The sequence below is a fragment of the Littorina saxatilis genome, linkage group LG5 (assembly GCF_037325665.1).
Source record: "Littorina saxatilis isolate snail1 linkage group LG5, US_GU_Lsax_2.0, whole genome shotgun sequence".
Lineage (NCBI taxonomy): Eukaryota > Metazoa > Mollusca > Gastropoda > Littorinimorpha > Littorinidae > Littorina > Littorina saxatilis.
Window position 1 is genome coordinate 62,353,015 of NC_090249.1, and position 27,456 is coordinate 62,380,470.

Genomic DNA, 27,456 nt, shown 5'->3' on the forward strand with positions numbered 1-27,456 from the left:
ATTGAAGATCGTGTGGCGATTGACAGTGATGAGAAAGGTGTCTGCAGACTTCCTGGAAGAACAGCAACCGAAATTGCAGAAATCATTGACAGTATTTACGAGTAATATCTACGAATCAGTGAAGCAAAAATGACGCAGCTCATTGTACGCTGAGGGGAGACAATCATGTTTCAAAATGTCAGCGTTAGCTAGCAGTTGTCTCCCCTGCATTGACCAACGCAACCAGCCATTGAACCCAGTCCTGTCGTGAAGGAAAACTAACATGGCGGCAGGCCATACAAAAATCAGTGCGACCTGATGTATTCTACACGAAATATCTTATTTTCTGAAGACTAAATTCACTGAGATATTTCTGAACACTGCCATGATAATTGGCTAGTTTTCTCGGCTGTGGACATCTGTTGGCCAATTTCACGGACTGCGATAACAGTGGTAATTAAGATCAAACCTCTCAGTCGAGATTTATTTGGTACCGTTTACCTTTCAAGTTGCTGCAACTACTGTCCTGTCACCATTTTACATCCGCTAGACTTGACTTTCTTGATCAGATCATAGATGTGTATTGACATCTATGATCAGATCCGCAAGTGACACACTTTTTGGGTCATCAAACCACAATTCATAAGGCACACAGAATATACCTGGGGCCAGTTTCATAAGCCAGAAACACAGTCGACCAACTGCAGTTGTCCGAGAGAACCACAGTAATCCGACGTTATCAGGTTTCACGAACAAAATTTCAGTCGGCCGACTGCGGGTCGTCTCACCGGAAGTCGGCCAAACACGGTGATGCTCTCCCCCCAACACTGTGTTCAGCCTACTGCGGTAACCCGAAAATAAATGTAATTATCCGCACAGTCAATGGCAGAATGCTCACACTTTTTTGGATTGTGAGCCAAACCTTGTGATTGTTCTTCGAAATGTATCTATCATGACGCAGTAATCCAGGAGACAAGTCAGGGTTATGTCTTGAAGACGTCACATTATGGCGTAAGAGGGTTAGACGTCACGCGAAGGAATTACTGAAAGTCTCTGTCATTGTTACTTTGAGTGGGCCGAGACTAGTTTTTTCTTCGAAATCGGCCATTTCCACATGCGAATGAGCAAACGGAAGTGGTAATGTTGCTAAATTTAGCCCTCGACTTGGCCATTCGGATTACTGTACAGTTTGTCGACTGCGGTTGTTCGCGGGTGACGGTGATTCGCTCATGAAACGCGCTTTTCGGTGACCAGGCGATCAACCACAGTCGATCGACTGGGCAGTCGATCGACTGTCAGTTGGTTCACTGCTATCTTATGAAACTGGCCGCAGGTTCCGTCTTTGTTTCTTTGTTTTGCTTTTGACGCTAGTTTTTGACTGACTATCTTAATTATTTTGAATATCAAATCGTTTTGGTTCTTTTTGACGTAAGACTGGTGTCTTGCCATGTTTATTCACCATTACGTACTTTGCACATTGAAGAAGCTTTAAATAGACGACCAAAAAAACATAATTTAACATTGATTGATTGTGTTGTTACTGTGGTTGGCAGTTCCTAAAGACAATAATAATCCAGCAAGATTTTGTTTTGTTTCAGCTATTTGCCAGTAGCCACCATGCTGTCAAGACCTCATCTCCTCATTGAGAAAGAAATACAGAAACTCAAATCTACACCGCCCTGGGTAAGTTAACATTCCTGTGTTGTTGTTGTTGTTGTTGTTGTTGTTGTTGTTGTTGTTGTTGTTGTTGTTGTTGTTGTTGTTGTTGTTGTTGTTGTTGTTGTTCTTGTTGTTCTTGTTGTTGTTGTTCCAATAAATTCTGTACATTATTTATCAATATTAGTCAGTGTATTTTTGACAGTGATGTTGAGACAAATAATGAAGTACCATCAACCTCTCATAATGAAGTACCATCAACCTCTCATAATGAAGTACCATCAACCTCTCATAATGAAGTACCATCAACCTCTCATAATGAAGTACCATCAACCTCTCATAATGAAGTACCATCAACCTCTCATAATGAATGTAAAATGTACAGGTTATTCCTGAGGCTTGATAACTGAAAGAGTAAGCTTGTGTTTACCCAAAACGATTGTGTGTATGTAGGGCGTGAACATAGAGCCAGTCAGTGATGACAGTGTCTTTGAGTGGCTGGCCAAGATCTCCGGCCTGAGGGACACAATATGGGAAGGTAAGGGATGCATGTGTGTGTGTGTGTGTGTGTGTGTGTGTGTGTGTGTGTGTGTGTGTGTGTGTGTGTGTGTGTGTGTGTGTGTGTGTGTGCACGCTGTTGCTCTTGTAAATTGCTGTGAGCTCTAGTGAGGAGGGGTGATGAATATTTAATGAGAGTTCATTATTATTAGTAGTATTATTATTAAGCTGGACCTAGTGTATGAGAGGGATGGGCTTCCACCATGAGGTAGGAGTACCATTTGGGGGGTGGGGGGTGGTTGGGATCAGAGGAGCCTCCTCCCTCCCCCCCCCCCCCCCCCCCCCCCACCTACCCAGATTCGGTTGAAATGAAGCATTTGAAAGGAGTATTTTGGATCTCTCTGAGAGAAAAAGGTACATTTGGTGGTTTAGGGGGGGGAGGGGGGCTTAAAGGGACTCCCCCCTCTCGATCTAACCCTGCTGTATGAATGTCTTTGGACACAACTGCAGACAGACGACTTGAATCTCTGACTTACTGTCTGCCATGCATTAAAGTGGTTAGCTTTACAGCTGTCAATGTGCTTTTTGATTGCTCTGGATGCAACAATAGAGGATTTTACTATTTTAGGATGGATCAGAGTTTTACACACACATTACATAAGACTTAAGACATAAGATGATTTGTGACAGTCCATCACAAAATCAGTCTTAAGTCGAAATTTGGATGATTTGAGTTAGTTATTATTTTGAAATTGTTAGTCTTTCCTGGATGTTTAGAAAAAAAAATTAAAGCTCTAGGTCAATAAATAACGATATTACGGCCATTTTTATGAAAGAAGTTGACCGGCGGCCATTTTGAGAAATCGGGCTTGAAAGTTTTGGAAGGCACCAGCTTCACATTTTCCTTAGCAACGGGGGTTGAAAATTAACCTCACCCTTCCAAATGTTGCACAAGTGTACTTTGATCTTTCATGCATCATTTAAATGCAAAACGAAGGGTTAAAAGAACAATTATCACCATTTTTGAAGGCTTTGTTTACATCATACATGTGGAGGAAAACGGTCAAATACAGGTCATACACATCAGCAAACATTTTCACTGTCATTATCAGGAATAAAGAGGTTACATGCATCTCACCTACGTTTTTGTCCATTAGTTTGACAAACACTTGAGCAAAATCAACTTACTTGTATCAATCACTTTGTTGGCATCGAATAGGAATACGTACAGATCAGAATGTAGATCCCAAACACAGGAACTCCTCCACTGTGACAGTCTGTTCACCACAAAAGCTCTTGCACATCAATGTTGACACCACCTCCAACCTCACCTTTATACATGTCACATGTCTTGCACTGAGAGCTGTAGAGCTACAATTTCCTCCGGATCAAACTGGGTGATACATTCACGACGAGTATTTCTGGGTGCAGCGTCGGGAACTTTAATCTGTTTGCAGCCAGTTCCATTGGCTTTGCAGCAACGAAGGCGAGTTCTCTCGAGCACATCACAGCCCTGTTGCAATTAACGAACTGCAGCATGCACCTCCATCACATCTCCTCTACAACTCGCCTCAACTACGTGTGTTCTTGCAGTTGATGCAGTGCCATTAGAAACGCCAACGGTGTTTTTGACACTGAAAAGCGGACGGTCTGTCTCCTCTTCGTCCGCATATTCAGCAAGCGTCACATATTTCGGCATGAGAATCGGAGTCACTGAATCCAGCAACGTCTTCGGCAAAGAAATCCAACAACAAATCTTGGAGTTCGTGGTTATTTTCAAGCGAATCGCAGTTGAGAAGCGCTGTCAATCGGCGTACGTCAGTCATTGTTTTGGTTTCGTTCAGCGAACGGAAATCATACTGTGTTACTTCCCCCTGGACTGATTTGACCAATGAGGAGGCCGTTGCTAGTCCTTTTTGGAAGGCAGACAAAGCTGATTGGTTCAATCTTAAAATTTGTTTACGTGCCGGTTTCCTTATTTGGAGGAAGTGGACGGGTATTTTGAACCACTGCGCAGCAGGGCGCGAAAGCTGATGCAATAAGCTTTCCGACGGTACCAAACTTGTTGGGGCCCTGTCAGGGATACACTAAGCAAATTATCGGTCAAAGTGAGGCATTTTGATGTCATGCTGGACTTTTTTGATGAATGTATTGCATTTAAATCCAATAATTTAACTATTTAGCGATTGATTTTGGCATATTTGTTTGGTTGTCATGTAATTTGGGGTCTACAGAACACGTTTCTGCAAAAAAGTGAATTTCACCCAGATAGACCCTCAGTGCCTTTTCCTCGAACTAGCTCGCTTTCGTCTGCTGCGACTTAAGACTGGTTTCGTGGTGGACCGTCACATTTATTGGCCATACAATTAATACAATGAATGGAAAAGTGTGCAAGTCTTGTATTGGGAGGGTCTTAAAGGTTGACATAGTGACATAGTGACATAGTGACATTTAATTAGTTTCATTACTTCCAGGGCTTTTCCCATCGTTGCTAGGCGGGCTATCTTAAAGGCTGACATAGTCCTATTTAATTAGTTTCATTACTTCCAGGGCTTTTCCCATCGTTGCGGGGATGTATAAATTAAGCTTCCTGCAAAGTTTTAGGTTTGAAGTCCTTACCAATTACGAGAAATAATTAATTCTTTATTGCATTGTTTAGCAACAGTTCTCCAGGACTTGGGCTATTTTTAGACCGTTGACGTCACTTCGTGACGTTTCGTAAACCAAAGATGGCGTTTGAGACTGTTCTGTTTACATTCGACACTATCAACACCACTTTGCAATACTGAAATACTTTTTTCTGTGTTCGAAAGCTATGTACCAATCGTTATTATATCCCCTTGGGTACAGTTTTATATCATTATTGGCACATGTAAACAATATGAATTAATTAATGAACGCTACGAATATGGCAGCCTTTAGAGGGGGGGGGGGGGGGGGGGGGGGGGCATCAATACAGTGAAACCATCCTTTAAGGACACCCCCCCTGATTAAGACGAACTCCTTTGTAAGACCTTACCCAACAACATATGACAACAACCTTAACCCCTTGACTGCCTTATGATGGGTATACCTGTCATGCACTTGTGCAGCCGCAGCGCCTTAGGACGGGTTTACCCATCTTCTCCGTTCGGGAATTTTCCAGAAATGCTACGTCACTGCTGACACACAAATAGCAGCCAATGGCTTGGAAGGATACCTCATTCTCATGAATAAACATAAATGGTGACGCGGTTTTGCGTCTGAAGGCTATTTTCGGCCTTGGCGACAGGGTAGGGGAGAGAAATCTCGACTCGTCAAAATGGCAAACGGTGACAGTCGACCGGGCCCTAGTAGGGAAAAACAAAGCGGGACTGATGCTACAGGCGATGCAAATGATTATGGATACTGACAGGGGAAGGGGGAGATCTTCTTTCGGACGATTCGTTGGAAACAGGTAGATAACAGTGATTATAATCCTTTCTTGGAGCAAGCAAAACAGCCACCTGTGTTTGATCCACAGGCACCGGAAGATGCGCCGGACTGATTTTTCAAAAGTTCATATTTAAACATCATTATAAGCCAAACTAATTATTATTTTCATGATTAGACACTAAAAACAGATTCTTGGTTCAATTTCCTTTAAAAATAACATAGGTTTTACTTACCTACCTACTGCCAGTTTGGAGCTAGAATTTTTTGTGAATTATTACACCCCGAACTCCAATATTCCCTGGCAGTCAGGAATGCACATACGCAAGTTTTGATTGGCAGCGAAAGGGTTAAAAAACAAAAATAAGAACAATAAAACATACGAAGTAAGAACACCCAAAGTACTCCAGACAGACACATCCGCCACATACATACTGCACACATACACCCACATGTACACATAAACACAAACACACACAAACACACACACTCGCTCACACACACACACACACACACTAGAAGCATAACAAGTACTTATGACCCGGAAAATACGGTAGTTATCTGTTCACACAATTCATTCTCTTTGTGACATTTCTTCACAGTTACAGAAGACTAAAGCATCAGAAAAAGACCATTTAAGATGGATAAGCAGTTGACCATTTTTAGCATGAAAGTTGTAACTTTTTTTGATCAATGTCTTACATAATTTTTTGCTTTTGTGTTTCAAGGTGGAATATTCCAAATCTACATCAGGTTTGATGAGCATTTTAATATACGGCCACCTGAGGTCTACTTCCAGACAATCCCCTTTCATCCAAACGGTGAATATGTTTTGACTTTCCTTGCTTTTATCTAAACCAATAGTAATTGTGGTGAAATAACATATATATTTGACATTGAAAACTTTAAGACTTCAAGTGACTGTGTCATCACCAAAAATTGTGGGCATTGTTACCTCAAGAGCTACTTTCAAATACACCTTTTTTCTCTTCCAAGTCAGTTGACCACAACATTCATAAAACAGAACTGTTCGTGTTCAAATTTGGTTTGCTTTTGCTTCAATGTATGTAGAATAATAGTATATGATCAAAAACAAAATGTGCTCTTAGATTGACTTAGTAAAAATTATTAAATGAAAAATAAAATTAATTATGGATGACAAGATAATTTCAAAACTATTCATTAGAATGATTTGGAATTTTGCAGAAATGTATAAGTCTATAAGACATATTAATAGATTTTTTGTTCGAAAGGATTAGCTCTAGGAAGGACAGTTAAAGAGATACACATTTTTGATGTTTTGAGACATTTTGTACCCACAAAGTCAACATTTAGAAAAACAATATCTAAAAGTTGTTCGAACAATTCAAAGATAAATATCTTACACACCTGTAAGCCAATTGTAGTTTAAATATGGGGAGTAGTTTTAAATTAGACTGTCATCCATGAAGTAACATGATTCCATTCATCGCTTTTCTTATTTTTTATTTAATAATTTCTGCAAAGTCAATTTAGAAATAATCTTTTATTTTATCATGTACTATTATTTTTTCATACGTTGCAGCAAATGCACACCAACTTTTAACGCAAACAATTTTGTTTCAAGAATGTTGTGGTCAAATGAAAAACGGTGTACATGTATTTTCATGGTAGCTCCTGCCCTTAGGTGTAGCAAAGTTACAAACTGCTTTGACAGTGAAATTCTTTTTCTATTTGTGACATTATGTTGCAAACTGAAATGGACGATAAATTTTACGTAGGATAATGCCACGAACTTTTAAACAATGTGCTTGCGCAAACAATAGAATTACAGTCCCAGCATATAATCACGTCATGTCCCAAATAGACGCTAGTTCTGGTGACAGAAAAACCAAGTTAGCATAGCATAGAATTACAGAGATTATTTTATGATTTTATGACAAACACAACTTACATTGACATTGTCATGATTAACAAACATGGATTTCACTATTGAGTTGAGGTTGATGACAAGACTGTTACGCCATTGACGTTGTTACGAGTGTGAATGATTGACATGGATTTCACTATTGAGTTGAGGTTGATGACAAGACTGTTGCGCCATTGACGGTGTGAGTGTGAATGATTGACATGGATTTCACTATTGAGTTGAGGTTGATGACAAGATTGTTGCGCCATTGACGTTGTGAGTGTGAATGATTGACAGATTGTGAGACTTACAGTAAATTTTCACTGACCATGACTGTTGATTGCAGTGGACATGAGGACAGGCCGGCCCTGTGTTGATTACCTGGACAACCTTGACCTTTGGCGCCCAGGCTTCAGCCTCTCCATGCTGCTGGTCTCTTTGCAGGTAAAGATCGTCCCACGGGGGGGGGGGGGGGGACTTTTTAATTTATTTTTTTTAGTTTTATTACTTTATTGTCCATTTGCTAGAATTTTCAGGTCCCTTCTTCCCAATGTAGTCACGCTACCTTTGGATGTAATCAGCCACCCGGATTCATGGCATAATGATCAAGGTCTTTAACATGCCTCGGGGTGACACTGGGGTAAAACATGCATACTGACTCAGCACATAAAGTTGACCTGTTTCCAGCCCGGCCTGGATTCGAACCCTTGACCTGAGGATCACAACTGAGCTACCAGGCCCCCTGGGTATGGCATCAAAGCTGTTCCCTGTCAGAAAAGATTAAACAATTTGGGGTGGGATGGAGGTTGTACCAGATGCAAAATGGTGCTCTTTTTTTTCTCCAGTACACATACATGTACAACAGTAGGGGTTGATATATTCTGTCTTCTATAAACGTTATTGTAGATGGATTGATTGATGTATTGATCGATCGATTGATGTGCAGATCAATTGATTGATGTATTGATTCATTGATTGATTGATTGACAGGCATTGCTGTCCAACCCCAACCTGAACCATGCCATCAATAATGAGGCCATTGAGATGATGAGTCTGTCGCCCAACACGTACCGTCAGATGGTTTTGGAGTGTGTGACTGCTAGTCAGCGAATAGAGGGTAAGTCCTGATAGTGTACATCACTCTGTATCGTCAGATGGTGGTGTAGTGTGTCACTGCTAGCCAGCGAATCGAGGGTAAGTCATGATAGTGTGTCACTCCTAGCCAGCGAATTGAGGGTAAGTCCTGATAGTGTGTCACTGCTAGCCAGTGAATCGAGGGAAAGTCATGATAGTGTCTCACTGCTAGCCAGCGAATTGAGAGTAAGTCATGATAGTGTGTCACTCCTAGCCAGCGAATTGAGGGTAAGTCCTGATAGTGTGTCACTGCTAGCCAGTGAATCGAGGGAAAGTCATGATAGTGTCTCACTGCTAGCCAGCGAATTGAGAGTAAGTCCTGATAGTGTGTCACTGCTAGCCAGCGAATTGAGAGCAAGTCCTGATAGTGTACATCACTCTGTCCCCACACTGTACGTCATGCAGTGATTCCTGTGGGATTTCTACAGCATTTGTTATCAGCCCTGGTGAAACGAAACTCCCTTTGCGCTAGTCATGAGTGCAGAAAATGCAGATGAAATAGCCTGGCCACAGTGGAACCCCCCTTTAAAACTTCCAACAATCTGAGAAAATCAGGTCTTGGAAGGGAGTGGTCGCACACTGGAGCTAAATATACAGAGCCTACAAACAGAGCACACTGGAGCTAAATATACAGAGCCTACAAACAGAGCACACTGGAGCTAAATATACAGAGCCTACAAACAGAGCACACTGGAGCTAAATATACAGAGCCCTACAAACAGAACACACTGGAGCTAAATATACAGAGCCTACAAACAGAGCACACTGGAGCTAAATATACAGAGCCTACAAACAGAGCACACTGGAGCTAAATATACAGAGCCTACAAACAGAGCACACTGGAGCTAAATATACAGAGCCTACAAACAGAGCACACTGGAGCTAAATAATATACAGAGCCTACAAACAGAGCACACTGGAGCTAAATATACAGAGCCTACAAACAGAGCACACTGGAGCTAAATATACAGAGCCTACAAACAGAGCACACTGGAGCTAAATATACAGCCCTACAAACAGAAAATCAGAAAAAGAAAGGTGTAAAAAAGGAGTAAGTCTTAAATCGGGGGGGGGGGGGGGGGGGTGTCTTAAAAGGAGGGTTTCGATGTTATTACGGTGGACACCCCCACCCCCCCTTTAACTTTTTAAGACCCCCTAATTTAAGATTTCCTCCATTTTAAGACCCTGTTTTCTTATCATTTCTGGTGATAACCTGTGTAAATTTACCCCCATTTTAAGATTCCCTCCTTTTCAAGACCTGATTTTACCAGATGTGTGGAGGCCTTACAGGAGAGGTTCCTCTGTATTGTGTGGTGACATTAATGTCATTCTTACTTCTTCTTCTTCTTCGTCCATGGGCTAAAACTCCCACATTAACTCATGCTTTTGTACGAGTGGGTTTTTACGTGTATGACCGTTTTTACCCCGCCATTCAGGCTGCCATACGCCGCTTTCTGGGGAAGCATGCTGGGTATTTTCGTGTTTCTATAACCCACCGAACTCTGACATGGTCTTGTGCTTGCGTGTACACACAAAGGGGGATAAGGCACTAGCAGGTCTGCACATAAGTTGACCTGGGAGATCGGAAAAATCTCCACCCTTAAACCACCGGGCGGCCGCGGCCGGGATCTGAACTCACGACCATCCAATTAAGAGGCCGATGTCTTATCCACCAGGCCACTACGCCTGTCAACATTGTGATTGATGTTGTGACTGTTGTCAGCGGGAGGCTCCCCACAGCTGGAGGACACCAAGGTGAAGTTCGCCACCATCGAACACTATCCCCCCGCCCCACGCACCGCTAGCGTCAAACGCCCCACCAAGCTGTCCTTCGACGACTATCACATGACATGGCGGTCCATCGCCACCTCCAAACCCACAGAGAATGCCGACAACCCCTGTGAGTACTCTCTGCACTCAGCAGTTGTTTTTTCCTTGTCGAATGAACAAAGTAAGCGCAGACTTTTACTGACTTGCCATGCTCAAACACACCATGCTCAAACACACAATGCTCAAACACACCATGCTCAAACACACCATGCTCAAACACACCATGCTCAAACACACTATGCTCAAACACACCATGCTCAAACACACCATGCTCAAACACACCATGCTCAAACACACCATGCTCAAACACACCATGCTCAAACACACCATGCTCAAACACACTATGCTCAAACACACCATGCTCAAACACACCATGCTCAAACACACTATGCTCAAACACACAATGCTCAAACACACCATGCTCAAACACACCATGCTCAAACACACCATGCTCAAACACACTATGCTCAAACACACCATGCTCAAACACACCATGCTCAAACACACCATGCTCAAACACACAATGCTCAAACACACCACGCTCAAACACACAATGCTCAAACACACAACGCTCAAACACACAATGCTCAAACACACCATGCTCAAACACACTATGCTCAAACACACAACGCTCAAACACACAACGCTCAAACACACAATGCTCAAACACACAACGCTCAAACACACCATGCTCAAACACACTATGCTCAAACACACCATGCTCAAACACACCATGCTCAAACACACAACGCTCAAACACACCACGCTCAAACACACCATGCTCAAACACACAACGCTCAAACACACAATGCTCAAACACACCATGCTCAAACACACAACGCTCAAACACACAACGCTCAAACACACCATGCTCAAACACACCATGCTCAAACACACCATGCTCAAACACACCATGCTCAAACACACCATGCTCAAACACACCATGCTCAAACACACCATGCTCAAACACACAATGCTCAAACACACCATGCTCAAACACACAATGCTCAAACACACTATGCTCAAACACACCATGCTCAAACACACAATGCTCAAACACACCATGCTCAAACACACCATGCTCAAACACACAACGCTCAAACACACCATGCTCAAACACACCATGCTCAAACACACCATGCTCAAACACACCATGCTCAAACACACCACGCTCAAACACACAACGCTCAAACACACAATGCTCAAACACACCATGCTCAAACACACAACGCTCAAACACACAACGCTCAAACACACCATGCTCAAACACACCATGCTCAAACACACAACGCTCAAACACACAATGCTCAAACACACCATGCTCAAACACACAACGCTCAGACACACCATGCTCAAACACACAATGCTCAAACACACTATGCTCAAACACACCATGCTCAAACACACAATGCTCAAACACAACATGCTCAAACACACCATGCTCAAACACACCATGCTCAAACACACTATGCTCAAACACACCATGCTCAAACACACCATGCTCAAACACACAATGCTCAAACACACCATGCTCAAACACACAACGCTCAAACACACCATGCTCAAACACACCATGCTCAAACACACCATGCTCAAACACACAATGCTCAAACACACAATGCTCAAACACACCATGCTCAAACACACAATGCTCAAACACACCATGCTCAAACACACCATGCTCAAACACACAATGCTCAAACACACCATGCTCAAACACACAATGCTCAAACACACCATGCTCAAACACACCATGCTCAAACACACCATGCTCAAACACACCATGCTCAAACACACAACGCTCAAACACACAATGCTCAAACACACCACGCTCAAACACACCATGCTCAAACACACCATGCTCAAACACACCATGCTCAAACACACAATGCTCAAACACACTATGCTCAAACACACCATGCTCAAACACTCAAACACACAACACTCAAACACACCATGCTCAAACACACTATGCTCAAACACACAATGCTCAAACACACAATGCTCAAACACACCATGCTCAAACACACCATGCTCAAACACACAACGCTCAAACACACAATGCTCAAACACACAACGCTCAAACACACCATGCTCAAACACACCATGCTCAAACACACCATGCTCAAACACACCATGCTCAAACACACAACGCTCAAACACACCATGCTCAAACACACCATGCTCAAACACACAACGCTCAAACACACAATGCTCAAACACACCATGCTCAAACAGACAACGCTCAAACACACTATGCTCAAACACACCATGCTCAAACACACAATGCTCAAACACACCATGCTCAAACACACCATGCTCAAACACACAACGCTCAAACACACCATGCTCAAACACACCATGCTCAAACACACCATGCTCAAACACACCATGCTCAAACACACCATGCTCAAACACACCATGCTCAAACACACAATGCTCAAACACACCATGCTCAAACACACCATGCTCAAACACACAATGCTCAAACACACCATGCTCAAACACACAACGCTCAAACACACAACGCTCAAACACACCATGCTCAAACACACAATGCTCAAACACACCATGCTCAAACACACAATGCTCAAACACACCATGCTCAAACACACCATGCTCAAACACACCATGCTCAAACACACCATGCTCAAACACACCATGCTCAAACACACCATGCTCAAACACACCATGCTCAAACACACAATGCTCAAACACACAATGCTCAAACACACAACGCTCAAACACACAATGCTCAAACACACCATGCTCAAACACACAATGCTCAAACACACCATGCTCAAACACACCATGCTCAAACACACCATGCTCAAACACACCATGCTCAAACACACAATGCTCAAACACACCATGCTCAAACACACCATGCTCAAACACACCATGCTCAAACACACCATGCTCAAACACAATGCTCAAACACACCATGCTCAAACACAATGCTCAAACACACCATGCTCAAACACACAATGCTCAAACACACCATGCTCAGACACACAATGCTCAAACACACCATGCTCAAACACACCATGCTCAAACACACCATGCTCAAACACACAATGCTCAAACACACCATGCTCAAACACACAATGCTCAAACACACAACGCTCAAACACACAATGCTCAAACACACAATGCTCAAACACACAATGCTCAAACACACCATGCTCAAACACACCATGCTCAAACACACCGTGCTCAAACACACCATGCTCAAACACACCATGCTCAAACACACCATGCTCAAACACACCATGCTCAAACACACCATGCTCAAACACACCATGCTCAAACACACCATGCTCAAACACACCATGCTCAAACACACCATGCTCAAACACACAACGCTCAAACACACCATGCTCAAACACACTATGCTCAAACACACAATGCTCAAACACACAATGCTCAAACACACAATGCTCAAACACACAATGCTCAAACACACAATGCTCAAACACACAATGCTCAAACACACCATGCTCAAACACACAATGCTCAAACACACCATGCTCAAACACACCATGCTCAAACACACCATGCTCAAACACACCATGCTCAAACACACCATGCTCAAACACACAATGCTCAAACACACAATGCTCAAACACACAATGCTCAAACACACAATGCTCAAACACACAACGCTCAAACACACCATGCTCAAACACACTATGCTCAAACACACCATGCTCAAACACACCATGCTCAAACACACAATGCTCAAACACACCATGCTCAAACACACCATGCTCAAACACACCATGCTCAAACACACAATGCTCAAACACACAATGCTCAAACACACCATGCTCAAACACACAATGCTCAAACACACCATGCTCAAACACACCGTGCTCAAACACACCATGCTCAAACACACCATGCTCAAACACACCATGCTCAAACACACCATGCTCAAACACACAACGCTCAAACACACAATGCTCAAACACACCATGCTCAAACACACAATGCTCAAACACACCATGCTCAAACACACCATGCTCAAACACACAATGCTCAAACACACAATGCTCAAACACACAACGCTCAAACACACAACGCTCAAACACACAATGCTCAAACACACCATGCTCAAACACACAACGCTCAAACACACAATGCTCAAACACACAACGCTCAAACACACCATGCTCAAACACACTATGCTCAAACACACAATGCTCAAACACACAATGCTCAAACACACCATGCTCAAACACACCATGCTCAAACACACCATGCTCAAACACACAATGCTCAAACACACCATGCTCAAACACACAATGCTCAAACACACAATGCTCAAACACACAATGCTCAAACACACAATGCTCAAACACACAACGCTCAAACACACAACGCTCAAACACACCATGCTCAAACACACCATGCTCAAACACACAATGCTCAAACACACAATGCTCAAACACACCATGCTCAAACACACAATGCTCAAACACACCATGCTCAAACACACCATGCTCAAACACACCATGCTCAAACACACCATGCTCAAACACACCATGCTCAAACACACAATGCTCAAACACACCATGCTCAAACACACCATGCTCAAACACACCATGCTCAAACACACAATGCTCAAACACACCATGCTCAAACACACCACGCTCAAACACACAATGCTCAAACACACAATGCTCAAACAGACAATGCTCAAACACACAATGCTCAAACACACAATGCTCAAACACACAATGCTCAAACACACAACGCTCAAACACACAACGCTCAAACACACAACGCTCAAACACACAACGCTCAAACACACCATGCTGAAACACACCATGCTCAAACACACCATGCTCAAACACACCATGCTCAAACACACCATGCTCAAACACACCATGCTCAAACACACCATGCTCAAACACACCATGCTCAAACACACCATGCTCAAACACACAATGACAAGCATGCAGTAAGTTCCTTCTGTTTTGTGAGACTTGGTACTATTTTCTGCTTCTCACACCGATTCTGATTTGTATTCTCACTTGTATTCTCACTTGTATTCTCACTTGTATTCTCACTTGAACTGACAGTATCAAAAAACAAGAATGTTTATCAAACATTTAATGAACTTATCTCAAGATCGTGTGGCTACTTGCTTACAAAATGCCGGCGAAGTAATGATCAATGACGAGATCAATGATTTTTAAGTGTCTGTCTGTCTGTCTGTCTGTCTGTCTGTCTGTCTGTTTCAAAGACCTTTGGGTCAACGTAATAGTAAATGTAATGTTTTGTTTTGTCTATGATAAACTTTTCAATTACCTACCATTTTTTATTCTGAATTTTGGAATGTTGGCAGTCTCTTTGTTTTTGGATTTTTGTATTGAAAGTGTTATGGGCAATACAATACACCACATCAGTATCTAGAGACAGTGTTATGGGCAATACAATACACCACATCAGTATCTAGAGACAGTGTTATGGGCAATACAATACACCACATCAGTATCTAGAGACAGTAGTTTTGCTCTTCACAGCATCATCAAGATCAGTGTTCACTTGTGTTCACTTGTGTTCACAGTGTTAGAGGCACTACATAACGCCATTTTAGTATAGGCAGTTCACATAGAGATTCCCTTCACTTGTGTTCACAGTGTTAGAGGCACTACAGAACACCCCATTAGTACAGGCTGTTCACATAGAATTAAATTCCCTGAGATTAGAATCACCAAGACGAGTGTTCACTTGTGTTCACGGTGTAAGAGGCGCTACAGAACCCCATATAAGTACAGGCTGTTCACATAGAGATTCCCTGAGTATAGCATCACCAAGACAAGCGTTGACTTGTGTTGACAGTGTTAGAGGCACTACAGAACAAGCCAGCACTACAGGCTGTTCACATGGCACTGCCACCGGAGGAGGTTGAGGAACAGATGAAGAATCAGAAGGAAGAGTGAGCACATCGTTTTTCTTTCGGTTGTTGCGTTGTTTGTTTGATGTTGTTCTTGGTAGTATTTTGTTTAAAAACATATTCTTCTTTTCTTCTTTTTTGTTTGTTTGGGGGGGGGGGGGCATTGTAGGTCAAGTGCAAATGCATGTATCACAATTAGCGGTCCATGCCACATAACCACTCATTATATTTAGTCAAGTTTTGACTAAATATTTTAACATCGAGGGGGAATCGAAACGAGGGTCGTGGTGTATGTGCGTGTGTCTGTGTGTCTGTGTGTGTGTGTAGAGCGATTCAGACTAAACTACTGGACCGATCTTTATGAAATTTGACATGAGAGTTCCTGGGTATGAAATCCCCGAACGTTTTTTTCATTTTTTTGATAAATGTCTTTGATGACGTCATATCCGGCTTTTCGTGAAAGTTGAGGCGGCACTGTCACGCCCTCATTTTTCAACCAAATTGGTTGAAATTTTGGTCAAGTAATCTTCGACAAAACCCGGACTTCGGTATTGCATTTCAGCTTGGTGGCTTAAAAATTAATTAATGACTTTGGTCATTAAAAATCTGAAAATTGTAAAAAAAAATAAAAATTTATAAAACGATCCAAATTTACGTTTATCTTATTCTCCATCATTTGCTGATTCCAAAAACATATAAATATGTTATATTCGGATTAAAAACAAGGTCTGAAAATTAAATATATAAAAACTATTATCAAAATTAAATTGTCCAAATCAATTTAAAAACACTTTCATCTTATTCCTTGTCGGTTCCTGATTCCAAAAACATATAGATATGATATGTTTGGATTAAAAACACGCTCAGAAAGTTAAAACAAAGAGAGGTACAGAAAAGCGTGCTATCCTTCTTAGCGCAACTACTACCCCGCTCTTCTTGTCAATTTCACTGCCTTTGCCATGAGCGGTGGACTGACGATGCTACGAGTATACGGTCTTGCTGAAAAATGGCATTGCGTTCAGTTTCATTCTGTGAGTTCGACAACTACTTGACTAAATATTGTATTTTCGCCTTGCGCGACTTGTTTTTATTTTGAGTGCTCCCTTGTTCGCAAAAGGTTTTTAGGATACTTGCATTGGGAATTTGGCTTGAGCAGCAAAACCTTGTACCAAAACATAGACAAGTTAGTGTCGGAGAGAAGAACTTATGAAGTGACAAATGTTGTTCTACAGAGACAAGTGTAAGAGAAGAACTGATCAAGTGACATTGTTGTTCTAGACACAAGTGTAAGAGAAGAACTGATCAAGTGACATTGTTGTTCTACAGACACAAGTGTAAGAGAAGAACTGATCAAGTGACATTGTTGTTCTACAGACACAAGTGTAAGAGAAGAACTGATCAAGTGACATTGTTGTTCTACAGACACAAGTGTAAGAGAAGAACTGATCAAGTGACATTGTTGTTCTACAGACACAAGTGTAAGAGAAGAACTGATCAAGTGACATTGTTGTTCTACAGACACAAGTGTAAGAGAAGAACTGATCAAGTGACATTGTTGTTCTACAGACACAAGTGTAAGAGAAGAACTGATCAAGTGACATTGTTGTTCTACAGACACAAGTGTAAGAGAAGAACTGATCAAGTGACATTGTTGTTCTACAGACACAAGTGTAAGAGAAGAACTGATGAAGTGATAAATGTTGTTCTACAGACACAAGTGTAAGAGAAGAACTGATCAAGTGACATTGTTGTTCCACAGAGACAAGTGTAAGAGAAGAACTGATCAAGTGACATTGTTGTTCCACAGAGACAAGTGTAAGAGAAGAACTGATCAAGTGACATTGTTGTTCCACAGAGACAAGTGTAAGAGAAGAACTGATCAAGTGACATTGTTGTTCCACAGAGACAAGTGTAAGAGAAGAACTGATCAAGTGATAAATGTTGTTCTACAGACACAAGTGTAAGAGAAGAACTGATCAAGTGACATTGTTGTTCCACAGACACAAGTGTAAGAGAAGAACTGATCAAGTGACATTGTTGTTCCACAGACACAAGGAGTTGATGTTCGGTCGCTTCCATAACAAGCTGACCTTCAGTCAAGAGCAAGACGCGAAACTGGCTCGGCTTCGGCGCATGCAGAAAATCTACCTTCCTACCCGACGCTCCTCAAGTAAGTACTGTGCACTGCAACATAAACACAAAATCTCCCTCTCTCTCGTTAGGCGAGTGTACATGAGCAAAGTGGGTAAGACGCTGGCCTCCCATGCGAAAGGTCGAGTGTTGGAACCCACTGGCCGCACCTGATGAGTGGAGATCTCCCAGGCCTAATTAGTTTGGTGTTGGAACCCATTGGCCGCACCTGATGAGTGGAGATCTCCCAGGCCTTAGTTTGGTGTGTGCATGCAAGCACGTGGACAATGCACAAGAAAGATACTGTAAAACATGTTGGGTTGTTGGCTTATAGGAACACCAACATACCAAGCATGTATCCCCCGAAAACAGAGTATGGCTGCATAAGTGTATGAGCCCATGAAGAAAGAGGAAGAAGTATCTCCCTCCCAGACTCTCACCAAGTAAGTTGTGTGCAGTGCAACACAAACACACAATGCTTTCTCCCTCCCAGACATTTTCCAACTAGGGCTGATGGGGTCTATGTCAACCAAAAGAGAGGGATTCCCTGTAGATGGAGTTCCTGTAGGGGGATTTCCTGTATACAGGGAATCCCACAGGGTTTAGTTCCAGTAGTGTTTCGCTGATATCGCTGAAAGTCACGTGATGCTTAGCGACATCGGTAGAATTTGATGTTTTTTCGATCTTTAGTGATAATTCTTTGAAATTCGAGTATGGTTTGCAAGTTTTATTGAAAAACTCTAACCTGTGGGATTCCCTGTATACAGGGAATCCCCCTCCAGGAACTCCACCTACAGGGAATCCCACTCTTTTGATCGACATAGACCCCATCAGCCCAACTAGGTTTGAGTGCTGTTTTCTGAAAATATGTTGAAAAGCCACCTGGCATTTTTCATGGTATGTTCCACAAGCAAACAGATCTACCTGGCTTGATCTCTTCCGCAAGGCTGGTTCTGCAATGTCACAGACCTGTTTTCTCTAGCAAAGCTCTGTCAAGTAAGTCTGGACAGCATGACAATGCCACTTGCCACTCAACACTGACCTGCCTTCCGCTGTTACACCTTGTAGAGTGGGCTTTATGTATCGAAAATCTTCTTGAAAAACACCCTTCAAATGATTTCTGTTTTTCCATAAAAAAAACCGCTGTTTAAAGTGCTAACATTGCTAACTTTACATTCACAAACATACAAACCAAAACACACATAACACACATACACAGGATAACGGTAAGCGGTAATTAATGTACACATACATAACACACATACACAGGTTAACAGTGACCAGTAATGTACACAGGTTAACGGTGAGTGGTAATGTACACAGGTATATCATTTTCGGCCACAAGGAGTGGGGTTTCTCTCGTGTCAATGTGGGACGGGGAGAGCTGTGCAGGTAAAGACCTGTCCTCATATGTCCTGTTCTGCATGGAGTTGTCTGTTCTGCATGGAGTTGTCTGTTCTGCATGGAGTTGTCTGTTCTGCATGGAGTTGTCTGTTCTGCATGGAGTTGTCTGTTCTGCATGGAGTTGTCTGTTCTGCATGGAGTTGTCTGTTCCCCATGCTGGGTGGAGTTGTCTGTTTTGCATGCAGCATGGAGTTGTTTGTTCCCCATGCTGCATGGAGTTGTCTGTTCCCCATGCTGCATGAAGGTGTCTGTTCCCCATGTTGCACAGAGTTGTTTATTCCCCATGCTGCATGGAGTTATCTGTTCCCCATGACATGTTGCATAGAGTTGTTTATTCCCCATGCTGCATGGAGTTGTCTGTTCCCCATGTTGCATAGAGTTGTTTATTCCCCATGCTGCATGGAGTTGTCTGTTCTGCATGCTTGATAGAGTACAAAACACACATACACAGTGTAACGGCTAGCGGTAACTTACACAGATCCACCGTCCAGGAGCGGGGGTTCTAAGAAGTCCTCGTTCTGTGAGACTTAAACCTTGCAGGTAAACACCGGTTCCCGTTTGTCCCGTTCTGCATGCAGTTGTCTTCTCAGCATACTTGAGGAAGTTGTCTGTTCTACATGCTTGAGGAAGCTGTCTGTTCCCCGTACTTGAGGAAGTTGTCAGTTCCCCATGCTTGAGGAAGTTGTCAGTTCCCCATGCTTGAGGAAGTTATCTGTTCTGCATGCTTGAGGCAGTTGTCTGGTCCCCATGCTTGAGGAAGTTGTCTGCTCCCCATGCTTGAGGAAGTTGTCTGTTCCCCATGCTTGAGGAAGTTGTCTGTTCCCCATGCTTGAGGAAGTTGTCTGTTTCGCATGCTTGAGGAAGTTGTCTGTTTCGCATGCTTGAGGAAGTTGTCTGTTCTGCATGCTGCATTGAAGTTTCCTGTTCTGCACGCAGGATGTAATTGTCTGTTCCGCACGCTGCAGTGTCATTGTCTGTTCCGCACGCTGCAGTGTCATTGTCTGTTCCGCACGCTGCAGTGTCATTGTCTGTTCCGCACGCTGCAGTGTCATTGTCTGTTCCGCACGCTGCAGTGTCATTGTCTGTTCCGCACGCTGCAGTGTCAAATTACAGTACTCCCCGGTTAACGTCACTACCGTTTAAGGTCACACCTCTGATAACATCAATCCGGGTGTTGGTCCCGACCTAAAGCCTTCTTTGTATGACTAAGAAAACCTCGCTTAGCATGACCTCGGATATGGGAACACCTCTTTTTAGGTGACCCCCGTTCTGGTCTCTAAATGCAGAAGACCACCGCTTAAGATCAAGCGAAACTGAAACTGAAAAAAATCTCCCAATTTTGCGGCCTTGACCACAGGAGCTTGTATCCAACGACCGGTCGATAATTATTTACTCCTGCATGCTTATTATTTTCTGCTGCATGCTTACCCTTACTACTACTATTTTTAGTAAATAAATAATAATAAGTAGTAAATAGTAGTAGTAGACTGTATGAATAAGGAGTAAATAAATGGAATAAGGAGTAAATAATTATCGACCGGTGGTTGGATACAAGCTCCTGTGGCCTTGACAGAGTTTTTTTTTCTCCATAATGACGTCAAAAGAGAAGTGACGCACAAATGTAAACGTCATCAGATTATTTGGCCCGATTATTTTACCCCAAAGAGAAGGATGAGGAAATCTTTCGCAAATAAAACTTGGAAAATAGTTCCCGCCAAAAAAGTCGCTGAACCAATCTAATTGCCAACGGAAACCACTTTGACAGAGTGAGACCCGTGGATGATGACAGATGTAACTGCAGTGTGCCCGCTCCCCTTCTGCAGAGGCATAAGGCTAGAATTGACCTCATGTTGTAATCCATGTCATAAGCGATATTTGAGTAGTGCCAATTTTAGGCTAAAATAAAAGACATTGTTCAAGATTTGAGATATTTGGAAGCTCTCTCTCTCTCTCTCTGTCTCTCTCTCTTTCGTTCCCCCTCTCTCTCTCTTCTCTCATGGTCTCTGTTTCTGTCTGTCTGTCTGTCCCTCACTCTCAGTCTCCGACCCCTCTCCTCTCTCTCTTTCTCTCTATCTTTGCCCCCAGTCTGGCCATCTCTTCTATCATGTCTCTTTCTCTCTCTCAGCCTCCATTCTCTCTCTCTCTCTCTCTCTCTCTCTTTTTACATTTAGTCAAGTTTTGACTAAATGTTTTAACATAGAGGGGGAATCAAGACGAGGGTCGTGGTGTGTGTGTGTGTGTGTCTGTGTGTGTGTCTGTGCGTGTGTGTGTAGAGCGATTCAGACCAAATTACTTGACCGATCTTTATGAAATTTGCCATGAGAGGATCCTGGGAATGATATCCCCGGACATTTTTTTCTTTTTTTCGATAAATACTTTTGATGACGTCATATCCGGCTTTTTGTAAAAGTTGAGGCGGCACTGTCACACCCTCATTTTTTAATAAAATTGATTGACATTTTTGTAAAGCAATCTTCGACGAAGGCCGGACTTTGGTATTGCATTTCAGCTTGGTGGCTTAATGTAAAGCCGAGCGGTCTTAGCTTCACATTTCTGACACCATTTGTAAAGCCGAAAATGTCTTTCAGTCGCAGCTGATCATATCTGGAACAAACTCCCTTTGTCTCTACGTCTCAGTCCATCTCTGCCTTCTTTCAAAGCAAATCTCAAGACTCACCTCTTCAGAGAAGCATTCTATGATAATGTAGTTGTCGCGACCCTGTGAATGTGCACTTTTCGGATGAACAATGTTTACTGTCTCTGTGTGTGTGTGTGTGTGTGTGTGTGTGTGTGTGTGTGTGTGTGTGTGTGTGTGTGTGTGTGTGTGGACATGTGTGGGTGTGTGTGTGTGGGTGTGTGTGTGTGTGTGCGTGTGTGTGGACATGTGTGGGTGTGTGTGTGTGTGTGTGCATCATAATTGTTGTGTATACTGAGAGTTCGTTCCTGTAAGAGCCTCTGGATTTTTGTAACATTTATGTTTTGTTTTTGGTTTTTGTTGTAAAGTGTTTATGATTGTGTTCTATTCCGTCAATGGCGTCATTCTGGTAATGATGTTGTTATTGCTTTTGTAAAGCGCTTTGTGTGTTCGAAAGCGCTATAGAAATCACCATTATTATTATTATTATTATTATTAACTCTAACTGTCTGTGTCTGTGTCTGTGTCTTAGATGTTATACGTGTTTGAAGGTCATTTGTCAGGATGGCAATCACACGACAGGACAAACAGACACACAGAATATAAACTCAAGAAGAGGCAGGTAAAGTTCAAAATTGTATTGAATCAAAACAAATCATAAAAACAACTCAAAAAATTAATTAATGACTTTGGTCATTAAAATCTGAAAATTCTAATAATTTTTTTTTTGATATAAAACGATCCAAATTTACGTTCATTTTATTCTACATCATTTCCTGATTCCAAAAACATATAAAGATGTTATAGTTGGATTAAAAACAAGCTCTGAAAATTAAAAATATAAAAATTATGATCAAAATTAAATTTCCGAAATCGATTTAAAAACAATTTCATCTTATTCCTTGTCGGTTCCTGATTCCAAAAACATAGATATGATATGTTTGGATTAAAAACACGCTCAGAAAGTTAAAACGAAGAGAGGTACAGAAAAGCGTGCTATGCTGAACAGGCTCGTGAGTTTCACTCCGTTATGCACTAGCGGCGGACTACGGTCATTGTGAAAAAAATGCAGTGCGTTCAGTTTTATTCTATGAGTTCCACAGCTTGACTAAATGTAGTAATTTCACCTTACGCGACTTGTTAACTCTGTCTCTCTCTCCGTCTCCTCTCTTTATCTCTGTCTGTCATGATCAGTTTGTCTGTGTCTCTCTTCTCTTTCTATGTCTGTCTGTCTTACCTCACCTCCCCTCTCTCTCTCTCTCTCTCTCTCTCTCTCTCTCTCTCTCTCTCTCTCTCTCTCTTATGCAGCCGATGGTCTCTGTGTCAGTGTCAGTATGTATGTCAGTGTGTGTCTCTCTCTGGATCTGCCCATTATCACGTCATTGACTTTCAATTGGCGGGAAGTCTTTTATGGGGCCTCAAACTAAACTCTGATCTCCTCGGATAAGATCAATTTTTGAGTCACTTGAGAAAATGTGACTCTATGTAATCGGTCAGTGTTAGTCTGTCCGGCCGGCCGTCCGGCCGGCCGTCCGGCCGGCCGTCCGTAGACACCACCTTAACGTTGGACTTTTCTCGGAAACTATCAAAGCGATCGGGCTCATATTTTGTTTAGTCGTGACCTCCAATGACCTCTACACTTTAACGATGGTTTCGTTGACCTTTGACCTTTTTCAAGGTCACAGGTCAGCGTCAAAGGAAAAATTAGACATTTTATATCTTTGACAAAGTTCATCGGATGTGATTGAAACTTTGTAGGATTATTCTTTACATCAAAGTATTTACATCTGTAGCCTTTTACGAACGTTATCAGAAAAACAAGGGAGATAACTAGCCTTTTCTGTTCGGCAACACACAACTTAACGTTGGGCTTTTCTCGGAAACTATACAAGTGACCGGGCTCAAATTTTATGTGAACGTGACTCCCAGTGACCTCTACACTTTGACGTCTGCTTTGGTGACCTTTGACCTTTGGTGACCTTTGACCTTTTTCAAGGTCACAGGTATGCTTCAGGTATGCATTGTGTTGTTAATAGCAATTTCTTCCTGTCCATCTGATGCCTCATATAATATTCAGAACTGCGAAAGTGACTCGATCGAGCGTTTGCTCTTCTTGTTTCTACTGAAATTGATCTTATCCGAGGATCGGTTAACGTGTCCCTCGGATAAGATCACGAAAAATGTTGGTCCCAAGGGGGGTCACCTTATCCGAGGAGTACTGTAAATGGTTAACAGTAAGCTTAATCAATGTTTTGATTAGTATTTTCTGCTTTTAATCTTTTCATGTTTTGGGTTTGATTGTTTGAACTGAAGCTAAGTGAAAAACTCCAATGTGTGTCTGACCCCCCAGCGCCCACGGAGGACATCATGTTGGACCCCGTGGCGGCAGGTATGGACGGCAGGGAGTGGGAGAAGGAGGTGGACGACCTTGTGTCCTGGAGCAACAACCTTGACACCGCCACCATCGACACGTGACCTCACATCCTGACTTTGTTTGCTGGGACGTTGCTTCATCAGACTTTCAAAAATGGATTACTATATTTGCAATGTTCTCATTTTTACTTTGTATTGATTTTTGAGTATTAAAATACATTCTTTCATGACGGAAAATGTTTTTTGAATGATTTATTTGTTTATGTCGTTTATTTATTTTTTAAGTTTGCTGTCATACGTGTATTTTTCTCACAGAACAGAAACTAATCATCAACATCTAATAACCAAAGGGAAGTAAACGCTCTGAATTAGAATGCATACGACATATGTACCGTACTTTCCGGGTCATAAGGCGCGACTTTTTTCCTCGAGTTCGACCCCTGCGTCTTGTATAACGAAGCGCCTAATCCGTGTATGAAATACGAAAAAAATCAAAGAGACCGCTTGAGTACCAGTCAAACAACTTGTGATAATGCATGTTTCAGCTACTAGGTACTGCCCTGCCTTTGATCTGGCCGCACACACAGATTTCCACTCTGTTAAACTCGGTCACTGACCGGTCACTGACCCCGATGCAGGAAGTGTTTCCTCTCTCAGATATGACAGGGGAACCACCTCTCATGGCAAAAACTGGGTCATTGACCCCTGGGAAGAAGGTCGTGTCTTTTAACAAGGCCACCCAGCTATCACAATGCCTTTGATCTGTGCGCACACACAGAGCACACATATTTTCACTCAGTTAAAGTCGGTCACTGACCCCGATGCAGGAAGTGTTTCCTCTCTCAGATATGACAGGGGAACCACCTCTCATGGCAAAAACTGGGTCATTTTGGTGCGCCCTATCGGCCCCCAGCGTCCAATGGGTGACTGGATTACAATTTTTTTTAAAAGAAGGGGGTGCGTCTTAGATAACGAAGCGCCTTGTCACCCGGAAAGTACGGTAATGGAGTAAGCGAGAGTTATCTGGAACCAATCTCCTGGCTCCTGAGAGAATAACAAGCATTGAAATGAACAAGCCACTGTCTAACTCCTGGCTCCTGATAGAATAACAAGCATTGAAATGAACAAGCCACTGTCTAACTCCTGGCTCCTGATAGATTAACAAGCATTGAAATGAACAAGCCACTGTCTAACTCCTGGCTCCTGATAGAATAACAAGCATTGAAATGAACAAGCCACTGTCTAACTCCTGGCTCCTGATAGAATAACAAGCATTGAAATGAACAAGCCACTGTCTAACTCCTGGCTCCTGATAGAATAACAAGCATTGAAATGAACAAGCCACTGTCTAACTCCTGGCTCCTGATAGAATAACAAGCATTGAAATGAACAAGCCACTGTCTAACTCCTGGCTCCTGAGAGAATAACAAGCATTGAAATGAACAAGCCACTGTCTAACTCCTGGCTCCTGAGAGAATAACAAGCATTGAAATGAACAAGCCACTGTCTAACTCTAGCTTACCCCATTATATATGTTGTATGCATTTATAGGGCTTACTTCCCTTTGGTTGACAGATCTCTAAACAGCGCTCTGCCTCATTTCGTTTAAGATAATCAACAACAGTAAAGAAGAACACCCACACTGTGCTTGAACCAGATTAAAAGGTTATAGCTTCCAGGAGTACGGCACAGTACAAATTGTCTGGTGATATTGGAAGGGAGTCATTGTGTTACTTAGCGACACATGTGCAAGGGGTAGTCAAAGGGTCTTTTTCAGGGACTCTTTCTGTGGTTTATATAAAGCTGAGGAAGTTTATGAACATGCATCCAGCATTTTAACCATGTATTGGTTTCTTTGTTGATTGATGGTGAGTTTTTGTCCTGGTTGAATGTCTCCTTTCTTTGTTGATTGATGGTGAGTTTTTGTCCTGGTTGAATGTCTCCTTTTTTGTTGATTGATGGTGAGTTTTTGTCCTGGTTGAATGTCTCCTTTCTTTGTTGATTGATGGTGAGTTTTTGTCCTGGTTGAATGTCTCCTTTCTTTGTTGATTGATGGTGAGTTTTTGTCCTGGTTGAATGTCTCCTTTCTTTGTTGATTGATGGTGAGTTTTTGTCCTGGTTGAATGTCTCCTTTCTTTGTTGATTGATGGTGAGTTTTTGTCCTGGTTGTATGTCTCCTTTCTTTGTTGATTGATGGTGAGTTTTTGTCCTGGTTGAATGTCTCCTTTCTTTGTTGATTGATGGTGAGTTTTTGTCCTGGTTGAATGTCTCCTTTCTTTGTTGATTGATGGTGAGTTTTTGTCCTGGTTGAATGTCTCCTTTCTTTGTTGATTGATGGTGAGTTTTTGTCCTGGTTGAATGTCTCCTTTCTTTGTTGATTGATGGTGAGTTTTTGTCCTGGTTGAATGTCTCCTTTCTTTGTTGATTGATGGTGAGTTTTTGTCCTGGTTGAATGTCTCCTTTCTTTGTTGATTGATGGTGAGTTTTTGTCCTGGTTGTATGTCTCCAGCTTTCTTTGTTGATTGATGGTGAGTTTTTGTCCTGGTTGAATGTCTCCTTTCTTTGTTGATTGATGGTGAGTTTTTGTCCTGGTTGTATGTCTCCTTTCTTTGT

At 42.3% G+C, this 27,456-nt stretch overlaps 1 protein-coding gene across 4 annotated transcripts; it reads left to right on the forward strand.

The window, feature by feature from the left end:
- The first annotated feature begins 209 nt into the window (after positions 1 to 209).
- LOC138967662 (ubiquitin-conjugating enzyme E2 U-like) lies at positions 210 to 25,080 on the forward strand. 4 transcript variants are annotated; one of them, XM_070340299.1, is made up of 12 exons: positions 210 to 432; positions 1,578 to 1,662; positions 2,089 to 2,173; positions 6,273 to 6,365; positions 7,779 to 7,876; positions 8,423 to 8,549; positions 10,290 to 10,466; positions 16,247 to 16,343; positions 18,350 to 18,471; positions 19,755 to 19,823; positions 20,314 to 20,375; positions 24,821 to 24,947. In XM_070340299.1, exons 2-11 carry the CDS (start codon positions 1,597 to 1,599, stop codon positions 20,364 to 20,366), a joined length of 987 nt encoding a protein of 328 aa, XP_070196400.1. In that variant the 5' UTR covers positions 210 to 432; positions 1,578 to 1,596; the 3' UTR covers positions 20,367 to 20,375; positions 24,821 to 24,947. The 4 variants fall into 4 exon arrangements, with proteins under 4 accessions (XP_070196400.1, XP_070196398.1, XP_070196399.1 ...); XM_070340297.1 differs by lacking the exon at positions 20,314 to 20,375 and having other exon boundaries at positions 24,821 to 25,080; XM_070340298.1 differs by lacking the exons at positions 19,755 to 19,823; positions 20,314 to 20,375 and having other exon boundaries at positions 24,821 to 25,080.
- The last annotated feature ends 2,376 nt before the right edge of the window (positions 25,081 to 27,456 follow it).